Source organism: Oncorhynchus clarkii, chromosome 27 (genome assembly GCF_045791955.1).
Source record: "Oncorhynchus clarkii lewisi isolate Uvic-CL-2024 chromosome 27, UVic_Ocla_1.0, whole genome shotgun sequence".
Classification (NCBI taxonomy): Eukaryota; Metazoa; Chordata; class Actinopteri; order Salmoniformes; family Salmonidae; genus Oncorhynchus; species Oncorhynchus clarkii.
Window position 1 is genome coordinate 39,128,126 of NC_092173.1, and position 17,930 is coordinate 39,146,055.

Below are 17,930 nucleotides of genomic sequence, written 5' to 3' on the forward strand. Positions count from 1 at the left end.
TGTCTCTCATCTGTCTCACACCTGTCTCTCATCTGTCTCTCACCTGTCTCACCTGTCTCTCACCTGTCTCACCTGTCTAACCTGTCTCACACCTGTCTCTCATCTGTCTCACCTGTCTCTCATGTCTCTCATCTGTCTCTCATCTGTCTCTCACCTGTCTCTCACCAGTCTCACCTGTCTCACATCTGTCTCTCATCTGTCTCAACAGTCTTTCATGTCTCTCATCTGTCTCTCACCTGTCTCACCTGTCTCTCACCTGTCTCTTATCTGTCTCTCATATGTCTTTCATGTCTCTCATCTGTCTCTCACCTGTCTCACCTGTCTCTCATGTCTCTCATCTGTCTCTCATCTGTCTCTCACCTGTCTCTCACCTGTCTCACATCTGTATCTCATCTGTCTCACCTGTCTCTCATGTCTATCACCTGTCTCTCACTTGTCTCACCTGTCTCTCATCTGTCTCTCATATGTCTTTCATCTGTCTCATCTGTCTCTCACCTGTCTCACCTGTCTCATCTGTCTCATCTGTCTCTCACCTGTCTCTCACCTGTCTCTAATCTGTCTCTCACCTGTCTCTCATCTGTCTCACCTGTCTCTCACCTGTCTCTCACCTGTCTCACCTGTCTCATCTGTCTCTCATCTGTCTCATCTGTCTCATCTGTCTCTCATCTGTCTCTCACCTGTCTCACCTGTCTCTTATCTGTCTCTCATATGTCTTTCATCTGTCTCTGACCCGTCTCACCTGTCTCTCATATGTCTTTCATCTGTCTCTCATCTGTCTCACCTGTCTCTCATCTGTCTCTCATCTGTCTTTCCTCTGTCTCTCATCTGTCTCTCATCTGTCTCTCATATGTCTTTCATCTGTCTCACCTGTCTCTCATATGTCTTTCATCTGTCTCTCCTGTCTCTCACCTGTCTCTCATCTGTCTTTCACCTGTCTCATCTGTCTCTCATAGGTCTTTCATCTGTCTCATCTCTCTCTCACCTGTCTCTCACCTGTCACTCATCTGTCTCTCACCTGTCTCTCATCTGTCTCTCATCTGTCACTCACCTGTCTCTCATCTGTCTCTCATCTGTCTTTCACCTGTCTTTCACCTGTCTCTCATATGTCTTTCATCTGTCTCATCTGTCTCTCACCTGTCTCACCTGTCTCATCTGTCTCATCTGTCTCTCACCTGTCTCTCACCTGTCTCTCATCTGTCTCTCACCTGTCTCACCTGTCTCTCACCTGTCTCTCACCTGTCTCACCTGTCTCATCTGTCTCTCATCTGTCTCATCTGTCTCATCTGTCTCTCATCTGTCTCTCACCTGTCTCACCTGTCTCTTATCTGTCTCTCATATGTCTTTCATCTGTCTCTGACCCGTCTCACCTGTCTCTCATATGTCTTTCATCTGTCTCTCATCTGTCTCACCTGTCTCTCATCTGTCTTTCCTCTGTCTCTCATCTGTCTCTCATCTGTCTCTCATATGTCTTTCATCTGTCTCACCTGTCTCTCATATGTCTTTCATCTGTCTCTCCTGTCTCTCACCTGTCTCTCATCTGTCTTTCACCTGTCTCATCTGTCTCTCATAGGTCTTTCATCTGTCTCATCTCTCTCTCACCTGTCTCTCACCTGTCTCATCTCTCTCTCACCTGTCTCTCACCTGTCTCTCATCTGTCTTTCACCTGTCTCATCTGTCTCTCACCTGTCTCTCACCTGTCACTCATCTGTCTCTCACCTGTCTCTCATCTGTCTCTCATCTGTCACTCACCTGTCTCTCATCTGTCTCTCATCTGTCTTTCACCTGTCTTTCACCTGTCTCTCATATGTCTCTCATCTGTCTCTCATATGTCTTTCACCTGTCTCATCTGTATCTCATCTGTCTCTCACCTGTCTCTCATCTGTCTCTCATCTGTCTTTCACCTGTCTCTCATCTGTCTCTCACCTGTCTCATCTGTCTTTCACCTGTCTCTCATCTGTCTTTAACCTGCCTCATATCAGTCTCACCTGTCTCTCATCTGTCTCTCCATCTGTCTCTCACCTGTCTCATCTGTATCTCATCTGTCTCTCATCTGCCTTTCACCTGTCTCTCATCTGTCTCTCACCTGTCTCATCTGTCTTTCACCTGTCTCTCATCTGTCTTTCACCTGCCTCATATCAGTCTCACCTGTCTCTCATCTGTCTCTCACATGTCTCTCATCTGTCTCACCTGCCTCTCATCTGTTTCATCTGTCTCATTACAGCTGTCATGAATATGCACAATAATTAAATATCTTATAAGGCAGGTTCGTTATAATAAATTGAATCGATGTTATAATATGTTGACGGGGAATAAGTTACAATTGCCTGACACACACACACACACACACACACACACACACACACACACACACACACACACACACACACACACACACACACACACACACACACACACAAACCTTCTACTGAAACTTGCTCTTACCCCACCCGGAGACAGTACACAAAAATCCACTCTTACATATCAATATCACATCCTTCTAAGATACTTAGTTTGTGCGCATATTAATCTTGGGACCACAAAATCCTAGTTTTGACAGCATTGCTGAATTAGGAATTATCTTCCCAAAGCTAGAATATACTGAGTATACAAAACATTAAAAACACCTGCTCTTTCCATGACATAGACTGACCAGGTGAATCCAGGTGAAAGCTGTGATCCCTTATTGGTGTTACTTGTTAAATCCACTTCAATCAGTGCAGATGAAGGGGAGGCGACAGGTTAAAGAAGGATTTTTTAAGCCTTGAGACATGGATTGTGTATGTGTGACATTCCGAGGGTGAATGGGCAAGACAAAAGATTCAAATGCCTTTGAACGGGGTAGGGTAGTAGGTGCCAGGCGCAACGGTTTGTGTCAAGAACTGAAACGCTTCTGGGTTTTTCATGCTCAACAATTTTCCATGTGTATAAAGAATGGTCCACCACCCAAACGACATCCAGTCAACTATGGGAAGCTTTGGAGTCAACATTGGCCAGCATCCCTGTGGGATGCTTACAGCACTTTGTAGAGTCCATACCCTGACGAATTGAGGCTGTTCTGAGGGCTAAAGGTTGGGTGCAACTCAATATTAGGAAGGTTTTCTTAATGTTTTGGCCACTCAGTGTAAGTAGGGTATTTATTCCACTATTTGACCATAGATTTTTTTTTTTCAACATCCAGAACAGTAGGTGGCAATGTTAAACATTCCCATTTACGAGGGCCAAAGCGGATCACCACGGAAGGCAGAAAACCTCGTTCTAAATACAGCTATTTCCGTGTTCGTGCTGACGCGTCGTAGCGTTTCTCAACCCGCTTCAGCGCATATACGTGTCAGTCTTCCTTCACTGTAGAGCAAGAGACGGCTCGGACACTTACGAAGCATGGCACCCAAAGGTAGCAGCAAACAGCAATCCGAGGAAGACCTACTCCTGCAGGACTTCAGCCGAAACCTGTCTGCAAAGTCCACCGCGCTTTTCTACGGAAATGCGCTAATCGTGTCCGCAATTCCAATTTGTAAGTAGCAAGACCAGACCGTTAGCAGCTAATTGTAGCATAGATGCATTGAATGGAAATGCTACTACCGGTAGCTAGCTTTCTACCTAACATACGTGACGTGTAGATGGCTAAGTTAGCTAGCTATCCTGCTATGCCACAGCTGGTTAATATATTGCCCAGTTAGCTACCTACCTACCTAGCTAGCTAGTATATGGCATGTGAAGTTAAAGTTAACTATTTGGCTAGCTGAGATTGATATTGTGTTTTAACTTGTTAACGTTAGCTAACTAGCTAAGTTATCCCAGCCTTGATTAGCTAACAGTCACGTCATTGTAGGTAGTTCATAACGTTAGCGAGTCTATTCTGGTGAAAGTAGCACTTGTATGTAATACTATGATGAACGGAGTAGTTATTGTTCGTGTGAACTACAACGTATAAAGAATGGTTTGTGATCTGTTTGTGGTCTCCCCTTGTTGTGGATCAGGGCTGTTCTGGAGAATCTGGCACATGGACCTGGTCCATTCAGCGGTCCTGTATGGAGTCATGACACTGGTCAGCACCTACCTGGTGGCCTTCGCCTATAAGAATGTCAAGTTTGTCCTCAAACACAAGTACGTTCATCATACAAACATGAACACCCACTTAAAACGATTGCCTCCGCTTTCTGCATTGAGTTTGGCATCAATCTGTAGTAAGTCTGTATTCTAACTTCTAAATGTGTCTTCTCTCTCGACCACAGAGTTGCCCAGAAGCGAGAGGATGCCGTCTCCAAGGAGGTGACCAGGAAACTATCTGAGGCTGACAATCGCAAGATGTCTCGTAAAGAGAAGGATGAGAGGTCAGTGAGCCAGCCAGTCTGTGATCGCACATGTCAATTACTCCTCTGACTGGGTTACTGTGTGATAAGGTACCCGATGAGCTCCAGCTTGCCTGGGTGCCAGTCTGTTTCTAGTTTCTCTTTAATATAGCCTGGGTGCCAGTCTGTTTCTGCTCTCTTGCCAACTCCTTAAATAATTTCCATGATCTTGTGTTGGTAGAGCATGGCATTTGCAATGCCTGGGTTGTGGGTCTGATTCCCAGTAAAAATGATAATACCTGAACAGCGGCCTTAACCATGGAACCCTATTCTCAGAGCACAAACTGATCTGGGGCCAGGCTACCAAACAGCAGCCTTAACCATGGAACCCTATTCTCAAAGCACAAACTGATCTGGGGCCAGGCTACCAAACAGCAGCCTTAACCACGGAACCCTATTCTCAAAGCACAAACTGATCTGGGGCCAGGCTACCAAACAGCAGCCTTCACCATGGAACCCTATTCTCAAAGCACAAACTGATCTGGGGCCAGGCTACCAAACAGCAGCCTTAACCATGGAACCCTATTCTCAAAGCACAAACTGATCTGGGGCCAGGCTACCAAACAGCAGCCTTAACCATGGAACCCTATTCTCAGAGCACAAACTGATCTGGGGCCAGGCTACCAAACAGCAGCCTTAACCATGGAACCCTATTCTCAAAGCACAAACTGATCTGGGGCCAGGCTACCAAACAGCAGCCTTAACCATGGAACCCTATTCTCAGAGCACAAACTGATCTGGGGCCAGGCTACCAAACAGCAGCCTTAACCATGGAACCCTATTCTCAAAGCACAAACTGATCTGGGGCCAGGCTACCAAACAGCAGCCTTAACCATGGAACCCTATTCTCAGAGCACAAACTGATCTGGGGCCAGGCTACCAAACAGCAGCCTTAACCATGGAACCCTATTCTCAAAGCACAAACTGATCTGGGGCCAGGCTACCAAACAGCAGCCTTAACCATGGAACCCTATTCTCAGAGCACAAACTGATCTGGGGCCAGGCTACCAAACAGCAGCCTTAACCATGGAACCCTATTCTCAGAGCACAAACTGATCTGGGGCCAGGCTACCAAACAGCAGCCTTAACCATGGAACCCTATTCTCAGAGCACAAACTGATCTGGGGCCAGGCTACCAAACAGCAGCCTTAACCATGGAACCCTATTCTCAAAGCACAAACTGATCTGGGGCCAGGCTACCAAACAGCAGCCTTAACCATGGAACCCTATTCTCAGAGCACAAACTGATCTGGGGCCAGGCTACCAAACAGCAGCCTTAACCATGGAACCCTATTCTCAGAGCACAAACTGATCTGGGGCCAGGCTACCAAACAGCAGCCTTAACCACGGAACCCTATTCTCAGAGCACAAACTGATCTGGGGCCAGGCTACCAAACAGCAGCCTTAACCATGGAACCCTATTCTCAGAGCACAAACTGATCTGGGGCCAGGCTACCAAACAGCAGCCTTAACCATGGAACCCTATTCTCAGAGCACAAACTGATCTGGGGCCAGGCTACCAAACAGCAGCCTTAACCATGGAACCCTATTCTCAAAGCACAAACTGATCTGGGGCCAGGCTACCAAACAGCAGCCTTAACCATGGAACCCTATTCTCAGAGCACAAACTGATCTGGGGCCAGGCTACCAAACAGCAGCCTTAACCATGGAACCCTATTCTCAGATACATGCATAAAAGGTTGATGAACCCTTTTCCTTCCCCATTTTAGGATCCTGTGGAAGAAGAACGAGGTAGCTGACTATGAGGCCACCACCTTTTCTATCTTCTATAACAACACTCTGTTCCTGGTCCTCGTCATCATCGCCTCCTTCTTCCTGCTGAAGAACTTCAACCCCACCGTGTATCCCTTTTTAAGAACATTCAACATCCTCATCGATTTCACTAGAAAGGTGAAGTTCCAGTAGGAACTATGTCTGCTTTTACTAAAGCTGAAAATAGCTGGGTAATCCTTAACAATCATTATAAGTAGAGGCTAGACTTACATCCTGGCATTTTCATTACCTTCACCTTTTTTTTTGTTGTCCATTGTCCTGTTGTGCTATAGTACTCGGAGGAGAAACGTCTTTGATTATTCATTGGCTGTAGTCTGCGGCCTAGTCAATCACCGGTTCAAATACAGATCCTGTATTGAATCTCCAGGTTGTCACGGCTGCATTCTGTTTACGTTTCTGGATTGCTGAATAATGTCTGAGAAGTGGGGTTGAGTGGATGAGATGCTTAATGCTGAAATCCGTGTGTGTGCTTGTAGGAGATTGTTAATACTCACCCATGTATGTAGCTAAGCCTGACAGGTTATTCTCTCTCCCTACTTTCCCTGCCATTTCTTCCCAGTGTATCCACCTCAATGTGATTTGTCCTTAACCCATTGGTCCCGCAGTAACTACATCCTGTCCATCAGTGCCTCATCTGGCCTCATCGCCCTGCTGTCCACTGGATCCAAGTAAACGAGGAAAGAAATGACCGACTGAGAAGAGGGGTGGCTGGGGTGAAGCTAGGGGAGTAGGAGGAGAATAAAATAGGAGGAGAATAAAATAATAATCACAATTTCAGCTGTGAGTTTTCATGATCAGGGTCTGCAGGTCACTCCAGGTCTATCCTAAGTGGTCAACCATTTTGTTTGTGATTTATTATTGTCAAGCAGGAAATATTCAGACAATTTATTTCCATTTCCAAGAATGAAACACCCATAGAATTCATCATTGGCATTATACATTTATTAATTGAAGTGTCATACTAATTGATATAGGGTATGTACAGAGGTCACTGTTCTCATGACATGATAGGAAATAACATGAATCTGGATAGAGAGACACTGTTTGTCAGTAATATAGTTGGTAAATTCTCTCCTGGTAACTTAAATACTGTAGAACACAGTGTATATTGTCAGTAGAACTGGGGGAGTTCATGTGACATTCCTGGCGGCCTAGTTCCATTTGATCCACTGGCTTCTTGCCTTAGCCCTTTATGTTCAGAGATCACACCGACCTTTCGGAGCTAGGTGATAGGGTCAAGGGAATGGGACCAGACCCATTGCCACACACAGACAACTCAGGAAACCCAAATCTCAAACCCACTCTTAGCTTTTACTCTGTGCGCTTGAGTAGATCTGAGCTATTATAACGTTGTCTATACCTATTCAATACTTTCATTAAATGGATGAGGGGGTTAATTTGGGGCTGGGCACCTGTGTTCTGTTAGCAGGGCTCATGTCAAGGCACTCTGCAGGGTGGATCACTGCACACTGAAAAGGCTGGTCCCAATCTGATCACTGGCCACCTTCCAACTGTAGGTACAGGAGAGTCATCAGATTGAAATATAGTTAACGTCTATCATTAACTATAGATCTCTGTTAGTGCTGGATTCAATCCCTATCGGGGAAGAGCAGTCTAAAGATGTGAAGGTAAATTCAGATTGCTCCAACATGCAGCGGTTACCGTGAATGCAGCCTCTGTGAATGCATTAACGTTGCCTTTAAATTGAGCTATAACAGATCTTCTGCGATACGGATTGATTCCAGTAAGTGTAAGCAAACCATTACACACAGCAACCATCTGTAAGCGAGAAGGCTGGACGTTATCATGAACTTAACACTATATATTGATGACCAGGTTAAACAAAATCTGTAGGATAGTGCGACAGGAGGCTGCTGAGGGGAGGAAGGCTTCTAATAATGTCTGGAATAGAGTGAAATCAAACACACGGAGTTCAATACCATTCCAGCCATCACTATGAGCCCCCCCCCCCCAAATTAAGGTTAAGTGCCTTGCTCAAGAGCACATCGGCAGATGTTTCACCTTGACGGCTTGGGTATTTGAACCAGCATCCTTTCAGTTACTGGCCCGATACTCTAACCACTAGGCTTCTTGCTGCCCTAGCGAGGTGCCCTAGCGAGGTGCCAGCCAACTCCTGTGGTAGGACTTAACCATCTGCCAAGCAAGCCATCGAAGCAAGTCATTGTTCATTCCTCCCATAATGAGTTATTTATAAAATGTTAAATCCACCTTGTGTCTATTTTAAGGAAAAGTAGCCTAAGCTAAATGGGTAAAACCCAGGAGCGGAGGACTGGTATCAGGCCTAAACGACCATGAATGTATGGTTCTGCTGACAGAGGAGAAACAGCGGAACACTATTTACACAATACTTACAGATTATTTAGAGAATGCTGTATTTTAATCTGCATGAAAAAGGGGCTTGGTTCTGTTTATGTTACAAGGTTTCCCCCGTGAAGTTTAATAGATACACCCTTGAAAGACAAAACATTTAAACACGCAGAAGAAATGTATTTTCACATACTATTATAGAATAAATATATACCTTTATAATTTCTCTAAATACTTCACCTAACTTTCGCTTTATCACTGAAACAAGCAACGCCAGCGGGTAACATTGGTCTGGTGGGAGGTCGTGTCACAGAGTTGCTTGTGCTATCCCTGATTCACATCAGCAATCAACGATGCGGGTTCAATTCAGAGTATCCTCTATGGCTGCAAACAGACAGTACCCAGTACAGCACAGGAGACCACCTGTTGCCTTTCCTTGACTCCTCACATCCTCTCTCCTCGCCACCTCCTCAAAACCAATTGGATGAGAAACCCAGAGGTCCCTCCCCTCTGATCTTCTCCACCAACGGGTTTTGCGAAAGAGGCGAGGAGAGAGGACGCACGGAGTGTGCGATTGAGATTCTCCCAAGGAAATGCAATTGAGATTTTCCATATCTCTCTCCCAGAGAATCTATTAAAGATATTCCATAGCAGTACCTTATACGACCAGAGGGGGGCGACAACATGCACAGTCTACCCCTCGCAGACAACAAACCCCTGTCACTGAAACTTAATGTCCCAGGGTGCTCTGCTTTGCAAAGGTCAAACAAGTGTCAAATACAGTAGACTGGCTGGAGAGAGGAGTTTGTTTTCAAAACGAATTGTAGAAGAAGCTTATGGTATATTCTAAGTATTAACCCCCTTCTGTGTTGTTTTGTATAATGTGCTTATGAAGAGAAAGTCCAGGCACACCAGAGAGGGGAAGCATGCATCTACATGGTTAATAAACTCAGGAGTCAGAGAATCTACTGATAAGAGTAAGCTGAGCTGAAAGCTGGGCTGAAAGCTGGTCTAGGCAGAGGGTGAGCTTGGTTAGGCTGAACTAAGCTTGGTTACACTGGGCTAAGAAAGCTGGGGCTGAGCAGAGCAGGCCTGAACTAGGCTGGGATTAGACTGAGCTGAAACCCCATGGAGGCTGAGCCCAGATGGTTGGTGGAACTGGATCCACAGTGGTTGTACAGTAGTGGTTCTGCTTCCTCCTGGGTGTCTAGGAGCGATACTCCTTCTTACTGTACGGCTTGTTCCCCAGGATGTGATCGATGTCCGACACCACATGAGACGTCATTTTTGGAAGGAACTGTGGAAAATAGCAGAACGTGTGTGAGTGTACGTGTGTTTTCCGACATTATCAGGACCACAATATCCTGACAAAGTAGGAAAACAAAGACATTGTTTGAAAAGACTTTTCCCATGTCCTGAATGAGTTACAATTAGAAAAATGAGTTATAGATCTTTTATTCTCATTGAAAACAAGTCTAAGAAGCTGTAGATCTGTTCTATGTCTGATATTTCTGTGCTTCCCGTTCAGAAGTTTTATTTTCGTGATTTTTACTTCCGGTTTTGTACATCAGCATCAAAACAGCTGAAATTACAATACAATATTTCACAGCAGTTTGGATGGTAAAATGATTCTATACACTCTGAGTGAAACAAACTGAAATTAGGCAAACTATTAGCATTTTAGCAACCAGGAAATGGCGAGAGATTCCTGCATATTGCACCTTTAAGGGTTAGGTTTAGGGTTAAAGGGACATTTCACCACTGCTCGATTTCACTATATCTATATATATATCCATAAAATGTTAACATAACATATGTGTCATAAAAATGCCTATAGGAGCGTTTATGCATCTCACCGGTTGAAACAAGCCAGCTACATTGCCTGGTTGTAAACCACAATATCCAGAATTCATAGTGATTTCAGGACATGGAGGACCACTCCATGGAGGTGTGAGAAATATCAAAATGTCTTTCAGCCCGAGCACTTTCAACCCGAGGACTTTCAGCCCGAGCACTTTCAGCCCGAGGACTTTCAGCCCGAGGACTTTCAGCCCGAGCACTTTCAGCCCGAGGACTTTCAGCCCGAGGACTTTCAGCCCGAGGACTTTCAGCCCGAGCACTTTCAGCCCGAGGACTTTCAGCCCGAGCACTTTCAGCCCGAGGACTTTCAGCCCGAGCACTTTCAGCCCGAGCACACGTAACTGAAGTCTCAACTGATGGGTTTGCCATGTCGCCGAACGTTGAAAAGGGATGCTACTCTATCGATTTTCACTTCAAAAGAGGGAGCTATCCGATCAGTCAACATCAACGCAGCAGAAAATAACGTAGCTAACTAGCTACAGTTGAGGCCAGAAGTTTACATACACCTTAGCCAAATACATTTAAACTCAGTTTTTCCCGATTCCTGACATTTAATCCAAGTAAAATTTCCCTGTCTTAGGTCAGTTAGGATCACCACTTTATTTTAAGAATGTGAAATGTCAGAATAATAATAGAGAGAATGATTTATTTCAGCTTTTATTTCTTTCATCACATTCCCAGTGGGTCAGAAGTTTACATACAGTCAATTAGTATTTGGTAGCATTGCCTTTAAAATCTTTTACTTGGGTCAAACCTTTCGGGTAGCCTTCCACAAGCTTCTCACAATAAGTTGGGTGAATGTTGGCCCATTCCTCCTGACAGAGCTGGTGTAACTGAGTCAGGTTTGTAGGCCTCCTTGCTTGCACATGCTTTTTCAGTTCTGCCCACAAATGTTCTATAGGATTGAGGTCAGGGCTTTGTGATAGCCACTCTAATACCTTGACTTTGTTGTCCTTAAGCCATTTTGCCACAACTTTGGAAGTATGCTTGGGGTCATTGTCCATTTGGAAGACCCATTTAAAACCAAGCTTTAACTAACCAGTCCCTCCTGCAGCAAAGCACCCCCACAACATGATGCTGCCACCCCATGCTTAACGTTTGGGATGGTGTTCTTCGGCCTTTTTCCTCCAAACATAACGATGGTCATTATGGCCAAACAATTATATTTTTGTTTCATCAGACCAGAGGACATTTCTCCAAAAAGTACAATCTTTGTCCCCATGTGCAGTTGCAAACTGTAGTCTGGCTTTTATATGGCGGTTTTGGAGCAGTGGTTTCTTCCTTGCTGAGCGGCCTTTCACTGTGGATATAGATACTTTTGTACTTGTTTCCTCCAGCATCTTCACAAGGTCCTTTGCTGTTGTTCTGGGATTGATTTGCACTTTTCGCACCAAAGTAGGTTCATTTCTAGGAGACAGAAAGCGTCTCCTTCCTGAGAGGTATGATGGCTGCGTGGTCCCATGGTGTTTATACTTGCGTAATATTGTTTGTACAGATGATCGTGGTACCTTCAGGCTTTTGGAAATTGCTCCCAAGGATGAACCAGACTTGTGGAGGTCTACAATTTTTCTGAGGTCTTGGCTGATTTCTTTACATTTTCCCATGATGTCAAGCAAAGAGGCACTGAAATACATCCAGAGGTACACCTCCAATTGACTCAAATGATGTCAATTAGCCTTTCAGAAGCTTCTAATAACCATGACATACTTTTCTGGATTAATTTCCAAGCTATTTAAAGGCACAGTCAACTTAGTGTATGTAAACCCCTGATCCACTGGAATTGTGATACAGTGAACTATCAGTTAAATAATCTGTCTGTAAACAATTGCTGGAAAAATTACTTGTGTCATGCACAAAGTAGATGCCCTAACCAACTTGCCGTAAACTACAGTTTGTTAAAAAATAAGTTTGTGGAGTGGTTGAAAAATGAGTTTTAATGACTGTATGTAAACTTCCGACTTCAACTGTAATTTGCTAGCGAACTACATTTGTTTATACAGTGCCTTGCGAAAGTATTCGGCCCCCTTGAACTTTGCGACCTTTTGCCACATTTCAGGCTTCAAACATAAAGATATAAAACTGTATTTTTTTGTGAAGAATCAACAACAAGTGGGACACAATCATGAAGTGGAACGACATTTATTGGATATTTCAAACTTTTTTAACAAATCAAAAACTGAAAAATTGGGCGTGCAAAATTATTCAGCCCCCTTAAGTTAATACATTGTAGCGCCACCTTTTGCTGCGATTACAACTGTAAGTCGCTTGGGGTATGTCTCTCAGTTTTGCACATCGAGAGACTGAAATGTTTTCCCATTCCTCCTTGCAAAACAGCTCGAGCTCAGTGAGGTTGGATGGAGAGCATTTGTGAACAGCAGTTTTCAGTTCTTTCCACAGATTCTCGATTGGATTCAGGTCTGGACTTTGACTTGGCCATTCTAACACCTGGATATGTTTATTTTTGAACCATTCCATTGTAGATTTTGCTTTATGTTTTGGATCATTGTCTTGTTGGAAGACAAATCTCCGTCCCAGTCTCAGGTCTTTTGCAGACTCCATCAGGTTTTCTTCCAGAATGGTCCTGTATTTGGCTCCATCAATTTTAACCATCTTCCCTGTCCCTGCTGAAGAAAAGCAGGCCCAAACCATGATGCTGCCACCACCATGTTTGACAGTGTGTTCAGGGTGATGAGCTGTGTTGCTTTTACGCCAAACATAACGTTTTGCATTGTTGCCAAAAAGTTCAATTTTGGTTTCATCTGACCAGAGCACCTTCTTCCACATGTTTGGTGTGTCTCCCAGGTGGCTTGTGGCAAACTTTAAACAACACTTTTTATGGATATCTTTAAGAAATGGCTTTCTTCTTGCCACTCTTCCATAAAGGCCAGATTTGTACAATATACGACTGATTGTTGTCCTATGGACAGAGTCTCCCACCTCAGCTGTAGATCTCTGCAGTTCATCCAGAGTGATCATGGGCCTCTTGGCTGCATCTCTGATCAGTCTTCTCCTTGTATGAGCTGAAAGTTTAGAGGGACGGCCAGGTCTTGGTAGATTTGCAGTGGTCTGATACTCCTTCCATTTCAATATTATCGCTTGCACAGTGCTCCTTGGGATGTTTAAAGCTTGGGAAATCTTTTTGTATCCAAATCCGGCTTTAAACTTCTTCACAACAGTATCTCGGACCTGCCTGGTGTGTTCCTTGTTCTTCATGATGCTCTCTGCGCTTTTAACGGACCTCTGAGACTATCACAGTGCAGGTGCATTTATACGGAGACTTGATTACACACAGGTGGATTGTATTTATCCTCATTAGTCATTTTGGTCAACATTGGATCATTCAGAGATCCTCACTGAACTTCTGGAGAGAGTTTGCTGCACTTAAAGTAAAGGGGCTGAATAATTTTGCATGCCCAATTTTTCAGTTTTTGATTTGTTAAAAAAGTTTGAAATATCCAATAAATGTCGTTCCACTTCATGATTGTGTCCCACTTATTGTTGATTCTTCACAAAAAAATACAGTTTTATATCTTTATGTTTGAAGCCTGAAATGTGGCAAAAGGTCGCAAAGTTCAAGGGGGCCGAATACTTTCGCAAGGCACTGTATAAACCAAAATCTGGCTAGCTAGCTTTCACAATACGCTGGCTAGACATTCCAAAGCATATACATGTAATTAGGCAGCTGCTATCTGGCAATGTTATTTATAATTATCTAGCTAGCTAACCAACTACTGCATAATCTAACGTGATTGTGTTCTACTTAGAGTCTGATCCCATCAACATCAAGCTCAGCACCAGGAACTAGTGTAAGTCACCGTAAGGCTCTCCAGAGGGTAGTGAGGTCTGCACAACGCATCACCGGGTGCAAACTACCTGCCCTCCAGGACACCTACACCACCCGATGTCACAGGAAGGCCAAAAATATCACCAAGGACAACAACCACCCGAGCCACTGCCTGTTCACCCCGCTACAATCCAGAAGGCGAGGTCAGTACAGGCGCATCAAAGCTGGGACCGAGAGACTGAAAAACAGCTTCTATCTCAAGGCCATCAGACTGTTAAACAGCCATCACTAACATTGAGTGGCTGCTGCCAACACACTGACTCAACTCCAGCCACTTTAATAATGGGAAAAATGTACGTAATACATGTATCACTATCCACTTTAAACAATGTCACTTTATATAATGTTTACATACCCTACATTACTCATCTCATATGTATATACTGTACTCTATACCATCTACTGCATCTTGACTATGCCGCTCAGCCATCACTCACTCATATTTTTATGTACATACTCTTATTCATTCCTTTCCACTTGTGTGTATAAGGTAGTTGTTGTGAAATTGTTAGGTTAGATTACTTGTTAGATATTACTGCATTGTCGGAACTAGAAGCACAAGCATTTCGCTACACTCGCATTAACATCTGCTAACCATGTGTATGTGACAAATACAAATTTGATTTGATAAGCAAATATATATACTGGAGCTAGCCATAACCATGGTCCATGTTGTTTACAAATAGGCTACAATTTCTATTGTAGTTTTCTATTAAGGAGGTTTAGTTGATTGTTCATTCAATGCTTGAAGTCTAAATTGGAGAAAAGGAGGTTTTAGTAAGGAGGGGATGGTGTGGGTGACTGGCTGGTGTCTGTTGGGGGTGGGTATTGTGTGTGAAGGTTAGTATGCATGATTATTGACATGTGGGTGGATATAGTAGGTTGTTTGAGTGTGTATTGATGGGGGGAAAAGCAGTAATATGTTGTCTAATCACTGACTACTGTGTGTCCTACTGTGTGTCCTACTGTGTGTCCTACAGACCAATCCTGCTGCTTCTGGTGATGACGATGATCTAGACACCAGCTTTAGTAGTACAGAGCCTGTACACCCATTGGATGAAAGCTTTCAGCCTGTACACCCATTGGATGAAAGCTTTCAGCCTGTAAACCCATTGGATGAAAGCTTTCAGCCTGCACACCCATTGGATGAAAGCTTTCAGCCTGTACACCCATTGGATGAAAGCTTTCAGCCTGTACACCCATTGGATGAAAGCTTTCAGCCTGTACACCCATTGGATGAAAGCTTTCAGCCTGTACACCCATTGGATGAAAGCTTTCAGCCTGTAAACCCATTGGATGAAAGCTTTCAGCCTGTAAACCCATTGGATGAAAGCTTTCAGCCTTTACACCCATTGGATGAAAGCTTTCAGCCTGTACACCCATTGGATGAAAGCTTTCAGCCTGTACACCCATTGGATGAAAGCTTTCAGCCTGTAAACCCATTGGATGAAAGCTTTCAGCCTGTACACCCATTGGATGAAAGCTTTCAGCCTGTACACCCATTGGATGAAAGCTTTCAGCCTGTACACCCATTGGATGAAAGCTTTCAGCCTGTACACCCATTGGATGAAAGCTTTCAGCCTGTAAACCCATTGGATGAAAGCTTTCAGCCTGTACACCCATTGGATGAAAGCTTTCAGCCTGTACACCCATTGGATGAAAGCTTTCAGCCTGTACACCCATTGGATGAAAGCTTTCAGCCTGTACACCCATTGGATGAAAGCTTTCAGCCTGTAAACCCATTGGATGAAAGCTTTCAGCCTGTACACCCATTGGATGAAAGCTTTCAGCCTGTACACCCATTGGATGAAAGCTTTCAGCCTGTACACCCATTGGATGAAAGCTTTCAGCCTGTACACTCTATTGTTGGCAGTGCTTGTCTACTCAACAGTATAACTGTAGGTGCTCATATACAGAAATACCCGACTAAACTGTCTACAAGTCAAGCACACCCTCAAACTTTTCACATCTTTGCTAACAGCCCATCTCAATGGCCTATTATTGACTCTGAGTGTAACGAAACACATACCAGTTTACTGTACCCTTTTTGTTTACAGATGGATATTTATTGTATGGTTACACATCCTCATGATCAGTCATCATGCCTTTCCAGGAAGACTTACAGTACCAACACATTTTCTGGGTTGTATGTTCCTATCTAAAATAACATCAACAAATGTTTTGTCATCTTCTTGGAAATAAGGAATCAGAAGTATCCATGGTAGCTAATTATTTAGCAGCCTCGGATAGACAGTGCGTGGTAACAGAGCTCCTGTGAACCTGTAAACTAGTACCGCCAGCATTTTGAAAAACATGCCTTCGAGGGTGGGAACCGCGGAAGTAGGGTTCCCTTCAGGCTGTAGTCTTTACAAAGCCAGGGAAAATGAGTCAACCTAGATACTCTGCAATGTCGTGGCAGACAGAAACATCATTGAGACAAGCCCAGTGGCTCTATTGAGCAGGACAGCCATGTCAACTCGTGCAGTCAGCGAAACACAAAGGCCACGATAATTCATTCTTAGATTAGTCAACAGGCTCAATCAACCAATGATGTCATTGGTTGAATTCTCCCGGTGTGAAAATGAATTCTCTGAAAACACCCTAACCTTATAATGGAAAAACAGTGAAGTTTCCCTTTAAGATTAGGGCTAGGTTTAGGAGTTAGGTTTAGAGTTAGGTCAGTGTTAGATTTAATGTCAGTGTTAGATTTAAGGTCAGTGTTAGATTTAAGGTTAGGTTTAGAGTTAGGTCAAGGTTAGATTTAAGGTCAGTGTTAGATTTAAGGTCAAGGTTAGATTTAAGGTTAGGGTTAGATTTAAGGTCAGGGTTAGATTTAAGGTTAGGGTTAGATTTAAGGTTAGGGTTAGATTTAAGGTTAGGGTTAAATTGAAGGTCAGGGTTAGATTTAAGGTCAGGGTTAGATTTAAGGTTAGGGTTAGATTTAAGGTTAGGGTTAGATTTAAGGTTAGGGTTAGATTTAAGGTTAGGGTTAGATTTAAGGTTAGGGTTAGATTTAAGGTTAGGTTTAGAGTTAGGTCAGGGTTAGATTTAAGGTCAAGGTTAGATTTAAGGTTAGGTTTAGATTTAAGGTCAAGGTTAGATTTAAGGTTAGGGTTAGATTTAAGGTTAGGGTTAGATTTAAGGTCAAGGTTAGATTTAAGGTCAAGGTTAGATTTAAGGTCAGGGTTAGATTTAAGGTCGATGTTAGATTTAAGGTCAAGGTTAGATTTAAGGTTAGGGTTAGATTTAAGGTTAGGGTTAGATTTAAGGTTAGGTTTAGAGTTAGGTCAGTGTTAGATTTAAGGTCAGGGTTAGATTTAAGGTTAGGGTTAGATTTAAGGTTAGGGTTAGATTTAAGGTCAGGGTTAGATTTAAGGTTAGGGTTAGATTTAAGGTTAGGGTTAGATTTAAGGTTAGGGTTAGATTTAAGGTCAGGGTTAGATTTAAGGTTAGGGTTAGATTTAAGGTTAGGGTTAGATTTAAGGTTAGGGTTAGATTTAAGGTTAGGGTTAGATTTAAGGTCAGGGTTAGAGTTAGGTCAGGGTTAGATTTAAGGTCAGGGTTAGAGTTAGGTCAGGGTTAGATTTAAGGTCAGGGTTAGAGTTAGGTCAGGGTTAGATTTAAGGTCAGGGTTAGAGTTAGGTCAGGGTTAGATTTAAGGTCAGGGTTAGATTTAAGGTCAGGGTTAGAGTTAGGTCAGGGTTAGATTTAAGGTCAGGGTTAGAGTTAGGTCAGGGTTAGATTTAAGGTCAGGG

General features: G+C 43.6%; 2 protein-coding genes across 3 annotated transcripts in view; one reads left to right on the forward strand and one right to left on the reverse strand.

Moving 5' to 3' along the window:
- The first annotated feature begins 3,276 nt into the window (after nt 1–3,276).
- Nucleotides 3,277–6,919, forward strand: LOC139385908 (translocon-associated protein subunit gamma-like). 2 transcript variants are annotated; one of them, XM_071131201.1, is made up of 5 exons: nt 3,277–3,511; nt 3,978–4,104; nt 4,233–4,331; nt 6,080–6,211; nt 6,749–6,919. In XM_071131201.1, the coding sequence occupies exons 1-5, from the start codon at nt 3,379–3,381 to the stop codon at nt 6,813–6,815; spliced, it is 558 nt and encodes a 185-aa protein (XP_070987302.1). In that variant the 5' UTR covers nt 3,277–3,378; the 3' UTR covers nt 6,816–6,919. The 2 variants fall into 2 exon arrangements, with proteins under 2 accessions (XP_070987302.1, XP_070987301.1); XM_071131200.1 differs by lacking the exon at nt 6,749–6,919 and adding an exon at nt 6,703–6,745 and having other exon boundaries at nt 6,080–6,260.
- Nucleotides 6,920–8,937: 2,018 nt separating this feature from the next.
- LOC139386226 (voltage-gated potassium channel subunit beta-1-like) overlaps nt 8,938–17,930 on the reverse strand; it is a 174,745-nt gene continuing 165,752 nt past the window's right edge. Inside the window, exon 14 of the mRNA XM_071131707.1 lies at nt 8,938–9,768. Coding sequence (XP_070987808.1) covers nt 9,679–9,768 — 90 coding nt within the window. The 3' untranslated portion in view covers nt 8,938–9,678. The remainder of the gene's footprint in view (nt 9,769–17,930) is intronic.

Coding starts and splice junctions, on each gene's coding strand:
- LOC139385908 (XM_071131200.1), top strand. CDS start 3,379: ATGGCACCCAAAGGTAGCAGCAAACAGCAATCCGAGGAAGACCTACTC. Junction 3,512..3,977: donor CGTGTCCGCAATTCCAATTT/GTAAGTAGCAAG, acceptor GTTGTGGATCAG/GGCTGTTCTGGAGAATCTGG. Junction 4,332..6,079: donor CGTAAAGAGAAGGATGAGAG/GTCAGTGAGCCA, acceptor TCCCCATTTTAG/GATCCTGTGGAAGAAGAACG.